The sequence below is a fragment of the Leiobunum rupestre genome, chromosome 3, assembly GCF_980474605.1.
Source record: "Leiobunum rupestre chromosome 3, qqLeiRupe1.1.hap1, whole genome shotgun sequence".
Taxonomy (NCBI): Eukaryota; Metazoa; Arthropoda; class Arachnida; order Opiliones; family Sclerosomatidae; genus Leiobunum; species Leiobunum rupestre.
The window spans coordinates 29,287,040-29,311,279 of record NC_143386.1 but is presented as its reverse complement, the minus strand read 5'-3'; the positions used below and the strand labels follow the sequence as shown (position 1 = coordinate 29,311,279).

Here is a 24,240-nt window from a genome sequence, read left to right as displayed (position 1 = left end):
AAGTCAATTTATATATTTCTAATATTTCCCGGCCATGCACGAGCAATATTTGCTCATATGGCCAATGGGAAGATGCAACACTAATAATATGTAATTAAAAGCATCAATAAATTAAAAAAGACTCTTTACTTACGCAATAATTCGTGTTGTTTTATTTATTTTATTACCTAATCATTCTAATGGTGAGCGTAATATTATTTTTATAATTATGCAATTTATGGTAGGCCTATATTCTAAATCTAAACAGTGTGTAACCTTGGATTAATAATTAATCCAAGGTGTAACCCATTTTGTAGATGATATTAAGCTTCGGCTCGAAAGAAAATGCCTGTATGTTTGTTTGGTTCGGACACTCTCGCAGTCTGTAGGCTAGGGGTCGGGATTAAAGTCTTCACAGAGTTCCAACACTTCAATGAATATCACTGTGGCCATGAGCGTTAGTTTTCAGCATGGACAGGCTGGGGATTGAAACCCATTAGTCCTATTTTGAAATAACTGATATTCATTTGGCGATAGCGTCATCTCTAATGCAGTCACGGCATTAGCCTACAACAACTACTACATTTCGGTCATAGCAATAGTGCCACTCGATATATATTAAGGGTGTCCACTAAAAAGATAAGAGTAACAAAATTAAAGGCTATTTTTAGTAACAATTTGATATTTTCAGATCGTATAGCATGCACAGGGGGTCATTAGATGAAACCAAGGTCTTCAAGGTAATTCAAAAACTATTTTGAAAACCGTTGGGTTTAGAGACTCTGTTCGAATTAGAAAAGTGTGCGTTATCGCATTTTATGTAAAAATATATTCAGGTATATTTGGAAGTTTTCTTTAAACGGATCTCATTTAAATTGGGAATCCTGATGGCACTCAAACCTCTTTTAAAAAAATTTATCTTAAGTGTCAAGGAGTGTGGCGGAAAATGAAAAATATTTCATGGGTACAGAAGTAAAAAACCGGGCAGCCCCCAGCGTTTCGAGTAAATAATGTATTTTGTTAAATTAAAAACGCTGATGATTTCATTTTTTTGTTAGTTTTTCTATGATATATTTGCAAGTGATTTTTACGACAATAGAGCAGTGTTTAGCAAATAGCGAGTCTAATTCATTATTGAATTAAATAACTTTTTAAATTCTATAATTATAAAAATATATTATTATGTACATTGATTGCACCACTGCTTGAAATCTAGGAAGGTACAATTAACAATTGTACAATTAACAATTGTACCCCCTATTCCACCGCCACAGTTCCGTATAGGCTAATGAGCAAGCCCCGCACAACCATTGCGCCCGAAGCAGTGATGTTAAATCTCAAAAATGAAATTTCCCCCTTTAAAGCCTAGAAACAATCAAAAGTAAGTTAATTCTTACTTTTTCAATATCAAACTATACACATGTACTTACACATGTACTCTTAATAAATCTCTAATATGGTTTTAGTTTTTAATTTAGTTCTTTATTGAACCAATAAAATGCCAACGAATTCGACCAAAATCTTATCATCAGCTACTATCACTATTTGTGTTTATTTTCATTTCAAATGAAAGCGATTTTATCATATTAATTATAACTTCGCTTTAAAATCATCCCCAGCTCGAATTTCCCAAGAGTATTTTTGTTGCAATTACATCGTCATAAATGTAGTCTAGATGTAGTTTCGTCCAGATAGCGTATTACGTCGTCGTGTACTCTGCTTCATTCGAAAATGAAAAAAGTAAAGTTCTGTCGAGAGCTTAAATTTTCTATATTGAAACACCAAGAAGATATGGAAAATAATTTGCTGTTTTCAAAAGAAGTAGTATCAAATAATTTTTTTCGGAATTAGGCTTATTGGTGGGTCCTTCATTTTGAATATGGAAACCCCTTAGTACAACTTTTGGGGGTGACTTCTGTAGGTAGCCCTAGCAGCCTATCTTTGTCCATTGAGGTGGTCATTAATCTCTCTCTCTTTTATCATGAATTAAGACCACTTGAAAATGAATATGGAACTTTAAACTATCCCCAGCACTCGTTCCTTCGCTAAAGAGGGAAGCTACTTGAAAATAAAGATTGTGTAAGCAATTAAGTTAATCCACTTAATGACTCGACACTTATTAAAAACCGGGTATAAAGGGAGTCCCAGTGGCTGACAAAGACACATTCAGCCTTCATCATTTGACATTTACCAGTCGTCGAGAAAACCTCCAATCCATCAACATGAAGTCTATGGTAAGATAAAACCTTCACTTTAAATATTCTGCCTTAAAAAAATACTATTAACGGCTAAAATATTTGGATATTTAAGAAAGTATTGAATTTTCTCTTCCTCAAATAGATTGCCTTGTTAGTTCTTGTGGCCTGTATCTTGGCCGTCTGCCAGGCTGCTAGCCTCGGCTACGGAGGGTTGGGACTAGGCCATTACGGAGGAGCCTACCCAGGGGGCGCCCTGATCGTCGGCCCATCCGGCCTCATCAGGACCGGAGGACTCTATCCCGGAGTTCCCGCTTACGGCCACGGATTCGGACGACGCGTTTTTTACTAAGCCACGATCATCATCTGGGAAATGGCCTCCGCCTGTTTTATCTCCTTTTCCCTAAAACCACGCCTGCCGCCATTAAACAACATCCGCAGACTCATCATCTTCGTTCTCAAACTAAAATACTTTTTGTATAAAAATCATAAAAAATAAATGTTATATTTATTTTCACAACAATCCTACGTGTTTTTTCATAAGCCTATCAAGAATTTATTTATTGGTTCTTAGGGAGAATGAGGATATTGAAATTGGTATTTGTAACAAATCCGTAAGTATTTAATAAATAGGCCCCATCTATAGTAAAAATAAAAGTGTATATGTCGAACCTCTAACGAACACGTTGGAGTTCATATTCCCTTTAAATACCGCTTTCATTCTTATCTGTTCAAGTATTAAACGTATCCCTGGCTGTCACCAGGTGGGCTTTTAAAGTTGAAGTATGGTGCATCGAAGTACCTTCGAATCATCACCATTAAGATGAATCCCTGTGAGGATTTAGTACTGGAGTCTGGCATTAGATGGATTAAAAAGTCCCACAGCTTCGCGCTGTATTGACATGGTAGAATTTATTAAATTCTGTCCAACCAGAGGCCAAGGGCGTATCCAGGATTTTCTTTCAGGGGGGGTTTTGAGGGAAAATTTCAAGGGGGGGGGGTGCTGACGGAAGTTTCACTGATTTTTAGTAGGCACCCACCCCCTGTCATCAGCATTTCGGGTGGGGTTTGAACCCCCAAACCCCCCCCCCCTTAAATACGCCCTTGCCAGAGGCGAATAAGATCTGAAACCGCCACCTTCTAATCATTCATATCGCCATCGTAAATAAAGTAAATTAAACTAAAATGATTGGAACATGCTTAGAATTGATCAAATCGTCATTAGGAATATAAAAACATACTTTTTCAGGCAATATCCGCACCGAAACTATAGCTAAGGTGTTCCATTTTGATGTATCTATAAAATATTTCACAAAAAATTAACGTTAAAAATTTAAAATCTCGTTAATTCAAATTATCATGGACAATCTTTTCATAAAATTAAAACATTTTGCGTTATAGAGTAAATCGACCATGCTTTTAAAGCATATCGGCCATGTTTAGGATTATTAAACTGAAATCGGCCACCTGGAGGGCATATTGTAGTTTCAGTCTCATCAAGCAAAATAATTCTATCTTGTTTTAACGCCTACAAAATCGTTTTCAAAATATAAGAAAACCGCATTTTACTCAAACGATGTAAAATACAAAATTTGGAGGGATGCGTATTTTTTTTGTAACAGTTTTAGGAAATTAAAAAACAACAGAATTCGTTCCGAGCTATTCTTTGTTCCGAAACGTTTTTCTAAGTCAGAGATGGGCATTGTTTTCAAATTTCATCCTCAGCTCATAAGCCGCTCGTGGTAGTGTGACATTTTTGTCTCTTGGGCTATTCGCAAATGAGGTTCAGATAATGGCTCACTCTCATATTCGCTAAGATCAAACGTGTTTACTTTGGATTAATAATAGAGAGTGCGCGCTCTCTTATTCGCTTAATATGGAATTATTAACAGCTTAAGCTCTCTCACGCTCAACTCAAATTGAAAAAAAAAACGATTCAGCTCGTCTAATCAAAAACCTTCAACGAAAATTGATTACTATTTAGGTATTTTAAAAATAAAGAAAATTTATTCTTATTACCTACATAATGAACAAAATATGTTCTAAAACTAGCAAAATAACACAAAACTGAAACTTTAATGTTATTTGAACCAAAGTACCCGGATTTAAGGAAGTAATTTCAAGAGAATATCATTAACAGAATTAAGAGATTAAACTTTATTTATTAAGATACATTATATGCTGCTGTCTCTGCACAGAGATAATGTACATGAAAATTTAGTCCTTAATCTGTCAATTTAAATTATATGATATTCTCTTGATATAATTAAAACAAAATAATACTAAAATTCAAAATCAGTAACCTGAAATGTCTAAAAATGTACGTAATATCAGAAGTATCAAATTTATGTCGATAAGAACATCGAAAATGAGCATGTCAAAATCGATAATGCCTTCGTAAACGAGTTTGTCGTAATCGATAAGGGTAATGAGCAGGTACATTTTCAATATTTATTTTTAATTGTTTGCACTTAATATCTCTCAATATGAACCTTTAAAATTATATCCGTGGAGATCGTTAATACTACAAAGAGGAAAGCTACTTCAAAATGAAGATTAATAAAGCAATTAAGTTAATCCTCTTGATGACTGGACGGTGCTTAAAATCCGGGTATAAAGGGAGTCCCAGTGGCTGACAAAGACAGATTCAGCCTTCACCATTTGACATTTACCAGTCGTCGAGAAAACCTCCAATCAATCAACATGAAGTCTATGGTAAGATAAAACCTTCACTTCAATAAATATTCTGCCTTAGGAGTTACTATTTACTGTGAAAATATTTATAATTTATAAGAAAGTAATTAATTCCCCTCTCAAATAGATCGCCTTGTTAGTCCTCGTGGCCTGCATCTTGGCCGTCTGCCAGGCCGCAGCTGGCCTCGGCTACGGAGGGTTGGGACGAGGCCACTACGGAGGAGCCTACCCAGGAGCCTACCCAGGGGGCGCCCTCATCGTCGGCCCATCCGGCTTCATCAGGACCGGAGGACTCTATCCCGGAGTTCCCGCTTACGGCCACGGATTCGGACGACGCATTCTTTACTAAACCCACACCGCCATCATCTGGGAAATCACCTTCACCTGAAGTGGATGTAGTCGATAATAAGTAATTATAATTATCTACCCACTTTCGTTAAACCTTATCTAACATTATTTAACTATTTTCACAGATTCATCATAATCATTTTAATTTAAAAAAATTGTACATTATAATTAACAACCATAAAAATACAGGCTAGCATCTGCTCGCTTTGAAATATCGAGTTTATTAGGGATAGTTTATTTTCCCAACAAACCTTCGTGTTTTAAGTATCATAAATAATTTAAGAATCACTTCGGTCTGCCCACAACATTTACCAGAAACATAAATTTGGATTAATTTAAATAACTTCAAAAAATGTCTAATTTTAAAATCGAGAAATGTAATGGAGCGATATTCGTTTGGCGAATGATAACAAGAGGTTAATTTTAAAATACCCTGAAGTCTTACCAGATGGCGCCTACAAGCTGAAATGAAGTTATTTTAAATTATCTAAATTTGTCGAAAATATTCTAATTTTCACGAGTTGATCTTTCGTCTACAATTTTCAGATAAAACCATGTATTAAAATAGTGTTCGAAGATATTTATTATAGCAATCAGTCATTTTTTATTCCCTTACCAAAAATGGTTTTGATTACAAGCAGTTTTTGAATCGATTACATAAAGTGTTAAAGATTTCACAGACCTTATTAGAGCATTCTATAAAATCGGCAAACCCGTAAGAAATTGATAGCAGTCGATTTTTAAGAGTAGCGTAGTTGCTAGCCTATGCTTCACTAATTTCCGGCTTTCCGCGCCGTTTTAAATGATTTTTGTATTAAATGTATGATGGCAAATAAATCCACTGGTTGAAAAAGAAACTTAGATCATGAAAATATTCTGAACCCCAAACATACTTAAACTCCTAGGGACATACGCCGAATTCTCTTAAACTAAAGATCAATAAAAGTTGTTAGTCCTGCTGAACTAGATCTATAGTCTGTATGAAAAGTTTGGCCGATTTAATAGAACGCTCTAATTTAAAGATAGTGTAAACAAATATAAAACAAATAAATATAATAGTATGGAGAAGCCCTATACAAACTAATAGAGTAGGAGTAGCAGTGACCGTCACCAGGGGGACATTTTGAAGCTTCGTCGAATTGAGGAATGCGATATAACCTAATTTAGTTACCATAATACGTAACGATTTTCTGGGTGCAGAGGAATTTACAGTTAAACGTGTTGTCTGCGCTCGCGGGTAATGAAGCTACTATTTTTGGTTGCACTAACAAACAGGATTTGGGATGAAAAATGATCAATCAGAATTACATTTAAATTTCCACATGAGACAAACCTGCAGCGATTTAATTTCAAAAACCATCAGCTTCCGATTGCCGACTTATTTTGGAGGCTTTTGTCCCATTGGGTCGATTCTCATTTAACCGAATCCCTTTCGACTGACATTATGTTTGCTCACAAGTGAAAGCATGAAAACTAACCTAACCTAAGCCAACCTTACCTAACCCTAAACTTACCTAACCTAACCTAACCAAACGAAATAAACCTTTTCGAATAAATGAGAGTATATTTTTTGACTCGATCCATTGGGAATTCGACCCAATAGGATTCCATCCAACGGGAATATACCTTTGTAAGAGCCCCTCAGGCAGCGTTGCCAGGTCCTCAAACTGAAATTATAGTATCGAAGCCCAAAAAGTCTCGAATTTTCTAGAAAATTATTTTACACCAGCACGACCAGCTTTGATTATTCGCTATAGCGTAGTAGCGTTTGGTCATAGTTGGCCGTAGAACTTGGAAGTGGGTAATAGTATCAGTCACCCACATCGAGCGTCAGCGTTGCCCGAGGGGCTAACCACTCTTAGAAAGTCTGTACACCAGATTACGCTTAGATTAGCACTGCCAAGGGCAGGGACTTCAAAGGTTACGCGTAATCCCATTAGTACAGTCAAAGGTACGGCTCTGTCCACCGATTACGCGGAGTGATCAGCCCCTCGGCGTTGCCAGATGTACGATAATTTTTGACTGCGTACTATAATTTAAACTGCGTACTATATAGTATAGTAAGCTATTTACCGATAATTTCGCGTTGGCGTACGATAATGTACTATATTTTTCGATTTATTACGCTAATTCGCGCTTTCCGCAGACAGCGACCGAGAGACGGAGAGAGTCTAGACTTTTACCCTCTCGATAAAAATAAAGAAAAGTACAAAGTCTCAAATGACTCTAGTCAAATGGCTGATAATACCTTTGATATAATAAGTGAGATTTTTAGGAAAAAGTCATTTTAAAATAGTATTTTAAAAAGCTAGTGATCTTTAAAAACCCAGTGATATTTTAAAGTTAAATCAAAGCTTACATTGAAAGTCATTAAAAAATACGTTCCTTAAGATGTACCTCGAATGCTTCTTCAATCGTCGAAAGGTGAATTTATTTGGAAATTTAAATTTAAAAAAATGTTAAGATTTAAATTGGAACGAAAAAATTAGGACCTTTTTTCGAAGAGTTTAGATTACTGTAAGGGGGTTGTTACATTCAAAATCAAATTTAGATTTAGCGCCAAATGTAAGTGTGCGATAATTTTAACCGAAAATCGATAATTTTTTACGCTTGATAAGATAAATTAATATTCAACATCTGACAACGCTGCCCACATACAAGTTGCACGGCACCACGGCCTATAACGGTCCTACAACACGCTTGATTAGTCGGCCGTATTGGCTAGTCTAAGAACTAAGGTAGAAACGAAGGAGGGTTAAGTTTCCGTTCTTGGCTTACTAGGAGTAATAAAACAGACCGGAAACAGCGTTCTTAAATAAACAAAAGGGAACTTTTGGCAGTTGTCGTACCCAGTGGCGTAGCTAGGGGGCGGGGGGCGGTCCACCCCGGGTGCCACCCGTTTGGGCGTTATTTGGGGGTGACACCCAACCGTGAAAAAATAAAAACTTACACAAACTAGAGTCTAGTAAGTAGCACATCATGATATCCGCCCCGGTTGTCACCCATACTAGCTACGCCACTGGTCGTACCACCTCGCTCTGTATTCGCTCCATATGTCTATGCCACCAAACTCCTACGCAGTTAAGCCGGCCTCCTGAAATAATGGCAATTAAAGTCGCAAGATGCCATGGGGATTATTGAGATTAAATTACAGGCAGCCATTCTGTAATAGGGGCCAGTGCCGTCTTTCCCATTGGGCCCGTTGGGCCAGGGCCCAGGGCCCCGAGTTCTAAAAGGGCCCCCTCAGGCTCAAAACAAAACCATTCAACATCAAAATTTCATATTTGCAATAATGGCTAAGCGAAGGAAAGTTTTATCTTGGCCCCACTTTTTTTTAATTCACTGAGACATTTTATTGTAATCGGCGGGCATATTTAGTCGGAGCTGATTTCTACCTTCGATAAATTGTTTTATCTTAGGGCGTGCGGGGCCCCTTTGCCCCCATAACAAATTGGCCGAGGAAATGTTCTAAACAAATAGGTTTCGCTCGCTCGGTGAACAATTCATAAAATTGCTATATACCTGATTCCCATATTCCAAATCACAGGAATCTGACCGATAATCTTAATTTTTTTCGGAATCAAAGTATCATCATCGAATCTGGAATCGAGTTCGAATCATAAAGGCTTACCCTGAATCAAATTCGAATCATTGAATCGTCTCAGGTCCCCTGAAGGCAGCGCTTACCGCGGGACCCTAGGCGGTCGCCTCGTTCGCCTAGACCGGCTTTGTCTCTCACTAACAGTTTTCTGGACACAGCCAAATTTTTAGGGTGACTATGTTTAGAGTGCGAAGTTGACGTCAAACGAGCTTGAAGTAGGTCACGTATAAGATATTGCCACTATTTGATACGACTAAATTATGACGTTAAATTTCGGGTTTACTATTCCCACCGGCGGATAGAAGTTTTGTTATTAATTTTATGGAATACCAAATAATGAATTTCAGAAAACCGAGTATTTTATTTTAAAATTTTTACTATTGGATTTGGTCAAATTTACAAATTTATTTGGCATTCCCATAAGCCCTGAAACTTTGCACTGTTTGAGAGAAGGCGCTAAAATGTTTCATGAAGCATTATCTTGAAGTGTTTCCCTCTTTAAGGAATGTGTATGAAATAGTTATAGCAAAAAGAAAATATACTGTATCCTAACAAAAAACGTTTAGCTTCTGCATCTTTGCCTTTGTTTTGTGTGAAATTTCCTTAGCTCACGATATTACTTATATAATAAATCGCATAGTACGAATAAGTATGACACTGAACGATTTCTGCGAAGGAAAATCTGTGACAGTGATTGTGTAATTGAAAGTTTTGGAAGGGGAGACTAAACTTTGAACTCTTCGCTGGTAAATGCCATATTAGTTTGATGGCGATAGTACCTATCGTAAACCCATTTAAGTTTCAAATTCAAAAAGAAGGGAATATAACCTGCAACGCGATCTGTATGGTAGACCCCACAATTTTAAGGATTACCTGTCAAGTAAGCCACTAAGCAGCGCCGATGCCTCTAAAGCCATAGGAGGAAGCGGCCAACAGCCAAACCGTTGGAGGGCGACCAAAATACCAGAGGTTATATTCCCTTTAAAAAATGAAGCGAGTGTTTATAATTCTGATATTTCACTTCTGATTTAATAATACATCATTATTTTCCCAAAGTAAGCGTTTTTTATATTTGCAGAAGTTAATTTTCTTCTGATACTTGTGAAAGTGTTTTAATTTTCAAAGGGTCTGGGCTTGTTCATCAAAAGTTGAAAATGGCTAACTGCAACGATTTCCCATGCGTTGGTACATGGAACTTACAATACTAAGTAATTCTAGGACCGGTGTCAGTTTTTAGCAACATAATGATTTAGGTTCTCATTGGCGAATCAGAATATCATCAAAAATGTTGCATTGGGTGATAGGAAATATAATATTTTGTTACTTATGCCTTTAGGTATTTAGTAACCCAGAGCATAAGCCAATGGAAAAGGCGTAAGAAAATTATATCAACAATGCTAGCAGCACGTTTAGAAAGTTGGAGGGGAGAACGTCACTGAGGAATTGTTTAAATATCATCCTACGATTGATGGGGCAAAGAAGTTAAAGCTATTCCATAACGTTATATTTTCCCATTTTATGCTGTAGTGTAATTTACCATTATTTAACAACTTTTACCATTTTATGCTGTAGTGTTATTTACCGATATTTAACAACTTTTCCCATTTTATATCATGTTATTTACCATCTATTAAATACCACACTTTCATAGTCGATGTAATTTTACTCCTCAAGCTAAAACGTTGATATTTGGAATATGATAAAAACTTCCCTTTAGTTAAAATTTTCAAACCTGGCGGTATTTGTTCGAATACTTCCGGTCATTTTCGAAATCAAATTTGACAAATGATTTCTAAAAACCGAAATATTTGGTTTTTGACAAATAGCCAACATGGGCGCCAGCAGATATTCCAAGGGAATGATAGAGCGACCTCACTCACTTCGCTCGCTCGGCGGTCACACAGAACGGTTTGATAAATGATAATGAACGAGCTTTCCGTAATTTATATAAGACACATTTGAAGTAATTACTCTACTGCAGTGTTTTCCCCAAAACGAAGAACGACAGTTCCAGTAATACGTTGGTGCGGACGGGCCGCGGTTAATTAATCGAAAATAACGGCGGGAAAAACTAAGACCCAAGAAGGGCAAAGGGGCATAGCACATTGAAGGGGGCGGGAGGGGATCGCCAATTACTCCCATGCCGTGGCCGTACATGATACCAAAAATAAATGATAAATTTCTACTCGCCCTGCCCTACCTTGAAGAGTACTCGGCTACAGTGTGTTAAAATTTATAGCCCGGTGTACCTAGTAACAGAGACCATACCACCGAAGGTCTATCATCATAGTGCCCTACGCCAGCGTCCACAAGCCCGGACAGGTGACAAATCAAGCATGGGTAGCAGAACCCCACCACTGATGATCGCACCTATGACGCAAGCCACTCAACCCAGCAGAAGGTGCAGCAATGGGTGGAACATTTCCCACTTCGCACACAGTAGTTGAAGTAAGAGTGGATGCTATAGCAACTCCAGCTGACACCCCACCTATGAAGGCAGAGAGTGAAGCCCTTTGGAAAGAGCTCCTAAAGGGGAACGACGAGCACACAGCAGCCCAAGTAACCCAGCACAGCTGGCACCGGATTTCCCGGTGGACCCCAAAAGGCCGGGAAACAGGGCCGCCGTGCCCTCGTACGGAGGCCCGCCGCCCCACAGCAGGCTACCCAATCCGCCGAGGCGGCCAAATTGGCGGCCCCTCTCCGTTAGCCTGAGCCGAAGCCCAGTATCCAGCCCACACCTGACCGAAGTCGGAGTTGGAGATAGGACCATTTGGACGGAGCTAACATCTCCCAGTGGGCCACCGCCCTTATGGGTTACAGGAGCTGGACCCCGACTCCCCGGTAAAGCCACCAGTTATTGCACACTCTGACCCCTTGAGGGCCAGTACTCGGCTACAGCCCATACTTGCTATCTCGTCGCCACTTTGGTGCCCCCAATTCGTACGCCACCATAGGGGGCCCCCAAAATAAAAAGTGCCAGGACTTCACAATACTGATTTGCTTTGCCGGAAGTTTCTACGGCAACCAAAACACGTGGCCAATAATATCAATCCTTCCATTCCTGGGGCTTTATATTCTTTGTATTACTTCTTCAAATGTAACAAGTAGATTTATAAAGCAGTTACATCCCTGGCAAACAAAGCTTATCGTTTGGCGTTACAATGTTTCTTTAGAGTAATACATTGACCGATTTCCAAAAGTTTGGAAAAATTGACAGCGAAAAGGATTGGTTGTAGATAATCAAGTGTGGCTGATAAATATTAGGCCTAAATACTTTCGAATGAATTTAGGAAATTTTTCGACTCGCATTTACCGAACGTATCGGCGTTATCTTGGTTTTTTGAACAAAATTTATCAAATAGAGGATCAATCCTTTGTAGCACTCCCAACGATAGTCTAAGTGTCATTGTCAGCTTGTATTTACTACAGTTCGGATCTGTCTGCGAGCTCCACCAACTCAATCCTCAATTTGCCAACATGAAGGTTACGGTAAGATGAAATAAATGATATTAGAAATGTACTTATTAATACCCTCTTAATATTAATACCCTCTTAATATTATAGTAAGTTTTCTCATTTTAATATTATAAATAAGATCATAAGTATAAAATATACCTTAAGAGATAAGTATCAAATTTACCTTCGCGGCAGGGTGCGACGTAGGTTACAATAGGGTTAAATTTATCGCCTAAACGCGGAAGAATACATCGCCTGTATTACACCGCTTTATGATGTAAACATTTATAAATTGCACTGCGTAGCGATTTTTACTTATTTATAGTTAATATTTTTATCTGTAATATTCTTATTAAATCCTCCACGCACTATTGGTTTTAAAAAATCAGAGAGAGTCTACAAAAGCTCGTGTTTCATTAACAGCATACGTAAGATCGACACTTTAAAGAAATTATTATATTTCTGGTTATATAAAAGTGGAAAGTTTTAAAATCGTCCAAAAATTAGTAACTACATCGAACTTATTCGTTATTTGAAATTATGCGTTTTTGGAAATTATTCGTTATTTGAAATTATTCGTTATTTGAAATTATTCGTTTTTGGAAATTATTCGTTATTTGAAATTATTCGTTTTTTAAAATTATTCGTTTTCCTATTTAAAATTATTCGTTTTCCTTTATTAAAATTATTCGTTATTTGAAATTATTCGTTATTTGAAATTATTCGTTTTTTAAAATTATTCGTTTTACTATTTAAAATTATTCGTTTTACTATTTAAAATTATTCGTTTTCCTATTTAAAATTATTCGTTATTTGAAATTATTCGTTATTTAAAATTATTCGTTATTTGAAATTTTTCGTTATTTAAAATTATTCATTATTAGAAATTATTATTTATTAGAAATTAACATGACTATACATTCCAGATTTTTCTGTTGGTTGTCGTCGTGTGCATCTCTGGAAGTGTAGGCCATTCTTATTACGACCACGATGACGTATACGAAGAAGTCTTCGAAGAAGTCATCGAAGACGAGGATGTCGTAGTCGATAAGGTCAAACGAAAGAAGCAGGTCGTAGTCGATAAGGTCCAAGAAGAGAAGCAGATCGTAGTCGATAAGGTCCAAGACGACAAGGACGTCGTGATCGAGAGGGTCATTTACCATTACACAGTACCAGTGTTCCCCAGGTTCTACCCTGGCTTCATCCCCTCCGGCTTCTTTCCCTCCGGGTTCTTCCCCCCCGGGTTCTTCCCCCCCGGCATGGTCAGAGGCCCTCTGTTCCCCCCCAATCAGCAAACTGACTACGAATCCAAGAGAGTTCAGAGACCTGCAGGATACAAACGGAAACAAAAGAAGCGCCGCCAATATGTCCTGTAAAGGGTCTCTAGATAACGCGTCATTGTCACAAATATCCTCATCATTTCATTTCAATTACATGATTTTGTATGTTTTAATATTTAAATTATGTATAAAGATCTATATCAATTTTTGTTCATATTCTGTTCAATTATTTTCTTTCATATTCTTTATCATCGAAGCAAATGGCGAAATTCGGTCAGCGTCGTAGGCATATTAAAATTACACGATTTGCAACGTAATTAGATTTACGGTGGAAGTGTGTCCTAACGAATCAAAATTTTCAATTTGAATCTGTGAACTGAGATATTCGGGGTTAAAGTTGATAAAATGGCAGTCTACGAGCACCTACAACAGCGTCAAAGGACCACAGAATCATTTGAGTCATGCGTCCTGAATTTCTAGAAGCTCCTCCCCTTTTGTGCGTCGTCGTAGCGGGTAAGACCAATCATATTCTGGAATTTTCCAGTCCGATTTGGCGGAAAAATGGTAAGTTTCTGTGGCACTTTAAGCCAGGTTTCCAAAGGCACTTGAAATACGAAAAACACAATCTTCTGCCGATGAAAGTAGCAGATGCAATCTTAGTTTATTTTACAAACACTTATGGAAACCTAGTTTTAAAACAAATCATCTGCTAGCATGCGCTACGGCTTGTTTTTAACGTAACTAGCTTCAACCTTCCCTAGTGTGAAATTCCTTGATCCACCATAAAAATCGATGTTTACTTTTGGAAATTGTTTTGATTGCCCTAATCCAGATTCTTTAGTCCTGGAATGTACACTATTTCAATAAACTATTTCATTTAAAATTAATGGATTAATTTAAGCACTTAAAATAGTTTAACCCGAAGTGTAAAAAATAATCAGCTAGACTAAATCCCAAATCACAACATGCCCAGGTTCCATAGTGCGGCTGAGCAGCAGTTCTACCGACCTTGGCCCAGGTCATCTAGCGACTTTTAATGTCTTTAAAACAAGTGTCGGCTCGACGTCAAGAAGCTCTTTTTTCAATAATCGTCGAAATCCAAACAAGTTAGTTAAGCTACATTTTGACCCAAAAGGCGACAATTACAGGTACCCCTCGCGTTGATTGGATCGTTTGTAAATTGGTAAATAACAAAAATTCCAGCAATTATAAACAATATTTTTACACGGGATATATAATTTAGGTTGAAGTACAATAAATAGAGTATAAGTTGTCTAACTATAATACTCTATAATGGCTCTCTAACGACGTTATCGTTTGGCTATTTTGAATTTAACTTCCTTTGCCATTAATAGATGGCACCACGCTCTCCAGTTAAGTCGCTTTTTCCGAATCGGATATATGGCCAATAACAGGGGACTTCTCATAACATAGGTGGCAATGATTGAGCCGACAGTTGCTTTAAAGCAAGTGGCGGCCAGTGTGAGAAATAAGGCACTATCACAGGCCAATCACCAGTTTAAAAATTAAATGCTTGGGGTGTTAGTGGCCCTGGTGACCACTTAATTAATTCAAAGTTTTTTCCCTTCAAGATTTTAGTTCATTAAAAAAGTTCAATATTAATCCCTAAAATTGTTTGGTCTTTGCTTCTATGCTGTGTGATTGGCCTTGTGTCAATTGCGTGTATGGGTGGCTGACTGGGTGCCGTGAGTCTGTCTACTCTACACTCTACACGCAGTATAGAAGAAGCGAATTCAGCAGTTAGCAATAAGAAATATGAACAGTCTCTCTCTCTCAGTAGGCTTGTTCGGGTCGGGTTTATAGCACATTTTGTCAAGAATAGATAGTTTGACCATAAATTATGAAAGCCTGATTTTGAAGGTTAAAATTGTTAAGTGGCCAGTGGCCATTTTTTTAATTAAACTACCTAGGCTCTACTGGCCACAGGTCCAGTTTAAAAAAATTCCTTATTTCTCAGTCTGGTGGCGGCTCTATCATTGCTATTCTTAGAAAAATGCGACTTTACTGGAGAGCGTGGTGCCATCTATTTATCGAAAAGGAAGCTAAAATTTAAAATAGCCAAATGATAACGTCGTCAGAGCATGGTCAGAGAGCCATTGTAGAGTCTTGGATTAATAATAGAAGCTAACGCTTAGCGTTAGCTTCTATTATTAATCCAAGGTAGAGTATTATAGTTAAGCAATTTATACTCTATTTAGTGGACTTTAACCTAAATTATATATAGCATAAAAATGTATTGTTTAAAATTACTGTAATTTATGTTATTTACCAATTTCCAAACGATCCAATCAACGCGAGGGGTACTTTTATGTCCCGCCTTTTGGATCAAAATGTAGCTGAAGTATCTAGTTTTGATTTCGACGCTAGCGACATCTGTTGAAAAAAGAGCTATTTCACACTTGCTTCAAAAATCCACCTACGCCATACAAATGTACACAGCTCCTTCAGTGGGCCACATTTTGCAACCAAACCGTGGTAACATAGACCGCAACAAGAATGGATTTATTGCATAATTCTCAGGGATAATGACGATCCCCGGGCATGATTTTTCGTCATAAGAGGGGGGGAGAGGAAAAAGTAACTGACGTGTGCTTCAATCGCGTCGGAGAACGGGTTTTTCAGGTAACCAATTAATGAATGAGAGACCTGGTTGATTTGGTTGGGTGGAAGAAATTTACTCTTCGAGCATGGAGGATTTGAAGCAAAGTTACAAATCGTCTCGATACAGTCCATCTCCTTAAGTAGAAGCACAATTAAACTCTATCTTGAGCACATTACGGGCATATAATGTACCTCCTGTATTACTTCGTCTTATGAAATGTAATTTACAAACATATAAATCATATAATATCAGTGTAATATGATGTATTTGACAACGCACTATTTTCTCTTCAGAAAATAATTTTGTAAAATTAGCTGGAGTTGGTAGTACTCCGCAGATCCGATTCCGGCTCCGAGGATGTGTCGGAGCCGGAGCCAAAACTCGGCTCCCCTAAAAAGCCGGAGCCTGAGCCGGTCCCGATTGCAATAATTATTTTTTTAAGCCTATGTATATATTAAGATAACACTAATGTTTCTGTGAAAGAATAAACTATCGTGTTTCAAAAGCTAATCAAAGCGTTAAATAACTTTCACAGCATCATCATTCATCAATACTAATAATAATATTTTATTTTATTTTTACACAAGATATATAACAAAGTTACCAGTGGAGTGTACCACTGCTACTGCTAGGACTCGTAAATTCATAACAAAAATGGGAGTGTCCATTAATTACGTGAGGCGATTTTGGTGATTTTTCGACCCCCCTCCCCCTTGGTGAGATATCGTGAGATTTGGCTCGACCCCCTCCCCCCCTAATATCACGTGAGATTTTTCAAAATGCGTATTTTTAGTGTAAATACGTTAATCTGTGTTTGATTGCGTTGGATTTATTTTAAAAAAAAACATAATTTGCTTAATTATTTATATTTAAAACTAGTTAAGACTAGTATTTTAGACAGAACGTAGTCTAGAATCACAGTGAGAAAATCGAACAATAAAATACTAAGTATTAAGGAACTACTAAAATTCGTAAAAGAATATTCATTCTAATAATTCAGTCCACGGAGACTCATGTGTGGTCTCAAGAGTGACTACTGGAACCAACATGTCAATGTGATTTTCAGTAAAATCATCCGCTCCTTCAACCTACCTCTGATTTAGCCACTTTAAACCGTTGACGCTTGCACACGGAAGCTCAATAACTTGGCGTGGTACAATCCGTGAAGGTCACACTTTGCGCACTGGTGCAGGTGATGCTCTGTGGACCGCACGCCGGTGCTCTGCAGCTCTTGGATGGTTGAAAAGTAGATACCGCATGTACTGCAGAATCTCTTTTTCAGATCACCACGTACACTTATTATTTTAATAATTTAACCCAGTTTTATCGCAATTGTACACTGTTTCTTGCGGAAAAAATTACGTGATATTTACCGAAACCCCCCCTCTCCTCCACGTGAGATTGGGTGAAATTCAGCTCGATCCCCTCCCTCCCCTAAACGCCTCACGTCATTTATGGATCCTCCCAAAGCTTAGACCACGGACTGTAAATTTTAGAGGACCGGTATTCCCGAGGTATTTTACGCCCCGTTCACCGATCAGGCTGACGGGAGTCGCTCAAGGTCATAAAAAAAAACTAAAGCGCGTGTCATTCGGTCGGCCAGATTTCCAGATAACATGCGGGGGGGGTCTATCTCTATGCGTGGTACAAATGACCTTGACGGACTCTCTCTCTCTAGTTCGAAGTGATTGATGCTCGGGGAAACCAAAATTCTACAGGGGAAGGCTACGCTTTACTCGTCCTCTAAAATTTACAGTCCATGCTTAGACATAAAAAAATACCATAAAACTATTGAAGCCGGCTCCTTTAATTCGGAGCCGGTTTAAAACACTTAGAGCCGGAGCTGTATTGTCACCGGAGCTGGAGCCGGAGCCGGAGCCACGCGGAGCACTAGGAGTTGGTGAATTTAGAGGTTTCCGGAGAATAACGATAGTGTGATAGAGATATGGACACTTCTCTCGTAACAAAGATTGTTATCTACTTCTAGTTTCAAGTACAAGAAATGAAAGGGTGGCACTAGGGCCATTTAAAAAAAATCAAATCAAACGCAGATATTATTTATTGTTTATGTGAAATATGGTGATGGTAATTTTTTCTTGTATTTTTATTCCCAGATCCAAAACGATTACGATAAGCGTAAATATAGGAATTTAATCTGTAGATATGAGAGGTGCTAGGATAAAAATGGAAATTTTTCTAATATTGTTTACCGAGTATATAAACAAACCCGGCAGATTGCCCCAACAAAATCTTATAAATAGAGATCCAAAATGGAAAGATGATTATTCACGCTTGTTCCGATCTTCGTTCCAGTTCCACGTGAAAGTCCTCACCATCTGTCGAACATGAAAGCTACGCTAGCCACGGTAAGAAAATATTTTCAGCTTATTATTAAAGTAGACTTTTACAAAACAAAAAACATTCTCACTTTACAACTTATATTGGTGAACTTAACAGTATCCTTCCAACGCATCAACCATCTGTTTTTACGTTGAGAAATTAATTGGACGAATATAAATATATTAAACAAGTTGAAACCTAAAAGTTGAATAAAGTGAAGATTCGATTGTAAAAGTTTTGATTTTAAATAGCTTTCTAGGATTCGTCTTTTATGTATTTCAAATAATGAATATAAGAAATTTATTACAATTATTAACCTTGGGAATTACTTCATTTCGAGGATGGTTCTGGGAAATTTCTGGGGTTGAAATGATTGAATAGTTAACTAACTAATTAATTAATTATTCGATTTTGCTTTTAATCGGTGAAAAGGCCGATGTATTTACTAATTTTTACGGGGAATGGCTATATGTAAAGACGATACGGGAGCATCGTGGACTAATTTTCCCATGGGACGAGTGGGGTAGGAAAAACGTCACCGGGGTGCGCTTCAACCGTTTTGGAAGACGTCAGTATTAGACAACCAATGAAATACCGAGCTGATTTGATTTTTGTTTGTAAGAAGGAGCTTACTGATAGCTAGGAGCAACAAACACAGCACCCCACACAAGGAGAACGCAACCCGTCAAAAGTCGTGGATTTTATGGTGTACAGTTTTTATTGGTTAGACGATTAAGCGCCTGCTGCCGTCGGAAGGGGGAAATTCGGAAGTTGTCTTCCCCCCGCTGCAGCATAAAGGTTCGTCCAATGAAATTTGTACACGACACTGCTTAAGCGTGTTTAAAGGCCTCTCCTCGCGTTTGTTGCTCCTAGCTGTTAGAGCGTGAGCGGGATTTTGAGCAACGCTAAAAATCGTCTCAGCATGGTCATTCTCCCCAATTAGTAATAAAGAAATTCTTGGTAGTACAAAACTGAATGAAATGTACGTTAAATAAAATCAAGAAATTATATTTTAATACACTTGGAATGTCTTTCTCGTAGCTGGCGATCTTACTGACTGTGGTTTGCATTAACCTGGGTCAAGTGGAAAGTGAAGTTCCCAATGGTTACGTTCCGTACGTATACCCAGCGCGCTACCCGGTCGGATGGTACGGAATGCCCATGCGGATGCCCATGCCGATGCCCTTGCCGATGCCCATGCCAATGATGGTTCCAGTCTTTTTCCCGACTGGGGTGGTTCCGGAGCGAGAGCCGCTCACCTTCCGCCAGGTTTTAATCCTGGAGCGACTGAAAGAACTCCGAGAGCTGAAGCGCAAGGAGAAGGAAGAAGCGGAGTTAGCCGCCGATCAAGAACGGGACGAAATGAAAAAGCGTGCGCGTGATGACAGAGATTAGCCAATCACGATTGAAAATCACACTTGAGAGAACGCGTTACCATTTATATCTGTCGATATATCAATATCTGTAAATAAAATTCAATAAATATTTTATTCTAAATTTAAAATGGGATTTTGGATTTCTTTGAATCCGCTACTCTCTGTCAGCTATGAGCAACAAACACAAGGATAATGCAGCTAACCTTTACACACGCTAACGCATAGTTGTGTACAAATTTCATTGGACGAGCATTTACACTGAACATTTTACGAGCGCGGGGGGGGGGAGACAATTTCCGAATTTTCCCCTTCCAACGGCAGCAGGCGCTAAAGCGTCTAATCAATAAAAATACACGACTATTAATGGGTTGCGTTCTCCTTGTGGGGGGCGCTGTGTTAGTTGCTCCTAGCTGCCAGCGAGAACGTATTTAGGATACTGATAATATACAATTAGACCCTTTTATAGAAGCTAGTATGTAGTTACATAAGTCTATAATATTGTTCCATAGAGTTGTAAGTTGGAAAATGTTCCGTAAAATGACCAAGGCCGTTTCTCCGAAAATTTTCCGTATTTTTCCGAAAAAATTAAAAAGTTTTCATTCCATGAATAGTCTAATATTGTTTGCAAATTTAAATAAGCGGCATTTTCGGATCTAAAAGTAAAACTAAACCTCTAGACTAGTTTAAACTGATTAACAATGTAACACTTTTAATGTTTTGTAGTATGTTATTAGACACTTATATCGATAAAAAGTGTAAAAAATTTCAAACCGTAAAAAAGTAATTTGTTTCAATTTTTCGTCTAGACATTTTCCCTTATTAGAAACAAAAATATTCTTCTTTGTAATTTGTACTACCTAGAACAGACTGAAATTCGAAATTGAAATTAAAAAACAGTAACGCCATCTGTAGGAGACTGATATTAAAATCTTTATTTAAACAATAATTGAATAATCTATCAACTAATTTGCTATTTTTTAATTAAATCAATGAAATCGTAAAATTCCGCTTTTATTGATGTACGACTTTAATTAAAAAGAGTGAAATTGAATTAGTTATACTCGTTTCTCTAAAAATAAAATTAAACGATCTTACGACTAACACTAGATGGCGCTTTACAATTATAAAAAAGAAGGATTTCCGTTTCTTTTATCGTCTGTAATAACCGTATCTCTGAGATTGTGAAATAATGTATTAATTAAGGGTGCTGCTGGACTACTTGGCTCTTTTGAAGAAAGCGAATTCTTCAATTGGCGAGGGTGCTTCTAAAGCTTCCGCGCTTGGAATAGTTTCGTTGTCCTTAATGTCCTCATTAAATAACGTTCGAATGCCCAAATAGTTGTTGTTATATCTAGTATATAAATGCGATACGCTTTCTGAAAATCTTTTATATATACCTGTAAATAAGAGCAAAAGTCTAACCACAGATCGCAATACATTCCACAAGTGTAAAATTCCGCTAATCTCGAGAAGTCTAGTTGATGGCTCTTAACTTTTGACAGTTTCGAGGGGCAGCTCACTCCAATGATTATTAGGACATCCTCGTATGATTAAATCATGATTAAAATTAAATCTGTAGCTTTGGCAGTACAAAGATTAAAAATTATTAAATCATGATAAAATTTTTAATCATGATTATTAGGACACCTGGTAAAAACGTGATCTGACCCTCGGACAGTTCTTCATTTGTCACTCGACTATGCTTGGAAACCAATTTTCCTTTATCCATTTCAAGAAACTAGCTAATTAAATTATTAAAATCTTGTTATTTTACCCAAAGACTGTTATAAGAAATAAGTGGTGGGTTAAAATTTCGTTCCAACTATCTTGCAAAGGCTAACTAACCAAGTGAAAATGTCCCCTTGAACTTTCCCTACGTCATACTCATAACTACGTTTGTTCCGTCGTCTTCCCAGAGTCGTAGCAAAGGCAGCGCTCCTCCCGGGTTATTTTGCAAGATGACAATTACTTCGAGGGCGTCCAACGCTCTAGCCACGTCTGCCCCTAAGCCCGAGATAGAAATTGACCTTAAAGACGAAGCTATAACGTAGGGACTCAGTAATAAGTAGCGACGCTAAGGATAGGCTAAGGTAGCTTACTCTTGATTTTGGCAGGGGGTCACATATAGCCAATAAGAGGGTTTAAAATTTACTAATTTAGGGGCGTCTTAGTTTTACTGGTAAACCCAATTGATCTTAAGAAATATCGGCCAAATGATTTGATGGCGCCTATCAACGAATTGGCTCTAAATTCGAAGAGCAGACGGAAAAGAGTTCGTTAACTTGTGGATAAAATTGTATTAGGAGTATTTCCAGCCATTTTAACGGCGTATTTTGTTTCTCTATTTTCCCACACGCAAGTGCCTTCTCTCGCCGCAGTAGTGACATCTCTCGTTGTGCACACTGGTTTAATTATCTGCAATTATTCCGCTCAGAGGTGGCGGCACTGTACAGCGCACAAACCCAAAAATGGAGACGGACATCGCCCGCCCGCTTTTCCCTCCCAGTTTGCCGGAAAAGAGGTACGCTCGGTTGCCCTTTTATATAAAATTCACTTGCACTTGGACTTGCCTGTTTTCAGCTAGGCCCTGAACCCCCCCCCCCCCCTCTTCTGATTTTAGGAGGGCCACCAAATTCTTAGCCTATCCTTGAAAAAGCTAAAGGCGGCTACTGTCAGTAATCACGAAAATAATGCCTTCGCTAAGTTGCGAGTTACTTTAGACCGATCCACAAATAACTAACAAAGAAATAAACACGTAAAAAGTTAGCTTATATTTAAACGTTTCTATTTATACCAGATGGCACGAATTCTATATTTTTGGGGGCCAAAGGAATAAATACTTAGGGTCGATGAAGGTAAGTATGATAAAAAAAATTATGTTTTGGAGTTTACTTGAAATTACTCCTAAACTAAAAATAGCACCCTTTTAAGAATTAGTAGCATTAATATTGTCACTTTATCCTACACAAATACGCAATAAAATTTAATATCAAATAAATAGTTATTTAAATATTAATCATTTATTTTAACCCTGTTACTGATCACACTTATCCAAAAATGCGGGTCAAGTGTGATAGAGGAGTGGGGTAATTGTGATTCCTTGACCAATCGCAATGAAATAACATACAGAGGTTAAATATGGTGTCCCAATTAAGCTTAATTTTTTTCGTAGGAAAAAAATATATTTTTAAACTTAAGTACCCAGATGCTTATATAGCTAGCTATAGTTTAACCTTTCCTTTTTTAGTAAGTTGACATCAAGAAAATTATAAAACTTTACCCCTCACTGCAAATTTAGAAATAGTATTTCTAGATTAAATTTTAAAAACGTCAAATTATTAGCAAAAAAAATTCCCAGTAGGTAAAAAGTTAAGCAGACTACAAAATACTCAAAGAACTTTTTTGGCATAAAATCTCTAAACAAAAGTAGAAGAGTATTAAGTTTTTTCAACTAAAGGTTTTAAAAAGTAAATTTCATTAAATATAATATTGAAAATATACAAAATGTGTATAATTAATTATATTTGAATATCCATCCATCAAATATTTCATTATAATAATATTTGGGGAAATAATAGGGGGTGATCACACTTACCCCCTGATCACACTTACCTCCATTGACCATTCTGATTTATTGAAAATGAAAGCAACTTCTTAAACTATTTTAAGAGATGTAAATCTTTAAATTAATTTCGGCATGAAAAGAGAAACGAAAAAATTATATTTGTCGCGGATTTTAGAGGTCGACGGTTATGACGTCACTTTCGGCCCTTTCCCGTAGTTAGAAATGGGCAATTTTCACTATCACTATCGACCTCGAAGAAATTCTTCGGGGAAAATTTAGAAATTATTTTATAACAACCAAACTATCAAAATAAAGTGTTTTTAATAACGGATTACATGAAAACATCTTGGGACTATTCAATATCAAGTCAGTCGGTCATGCCACCCTGGGTTCTTAGATTTTAGTGAACTTGGTCGTTACTTCAATGGATGAACTTTGGGCAATTTTTCGGCCAAAATATTAAAAACTTTTTACGTACTTAATTTTATCGTCAATTTTCAAAAAGCGCTTAAATTACTAATAACTCATTATAAACTTTATATATTCACTTGGAAACTTGCTCCTTTATGTTTATACTAGAGTAATCCGATACTACTCTCGGAAAACAATTATTTTTAAAAAAATTAAAAAACTAATTAAAATTAAAAAAAACGGGGGGGGGGTCTTGTTCTAGACTTTGGTTGTACTTTTAATAAGGTTAAAAAATGCTTTTTAATTACTTTAATTAAAAAGGCTAAACGTGTTAATTGGAATATGTCTTAACTAGTTGGAAACCAATAAAAA

The 24,240-nt window shown here is 37.3% G+C and overlaps 1 protein-coding gene across 1 annotated transcript; it reads left to right on the top strand.

The window, feature by feature from the left end:
- Positions 1-18,405: 18,405 nt before the first annotated feature.
- LOC149951400 (uncharacterized) lies at positions 18,406-20,020 on the top strand. Its single transcript, XM_090170020.1, has 2 exons — positions 18,406-18,542; positions 19,558-20,020. Exons 1-2 carry the CDS (start codon positions 18,522-18,524, stop codon positions 19,909-19,911), a joined length of 375 nt encoding a protein of 124 aa, XP_090026146.1. The 5' UTR covers positions 18,406-18,521; the 3' UTR covers positions 19,912-20,020.
- Positions 20,021-24,240: the final 4,220 nt, after the last annotated feature.

Excerpts from the sequence above, each read along its gene's own strand:
- LOC149951400 (XM_090170020.1), top strand. The coding sequence starts at position 18,522 with ATGAAAGCTACGCTAGCCACG. Across the intron at positions 18,543-19,557 it reads TGAAAGCTACGCTAGCCACG|CTGGCGATCTTACTGACTGT; the intron begins GTAAGAAAATAT and ends TCTTTCTCGTAG.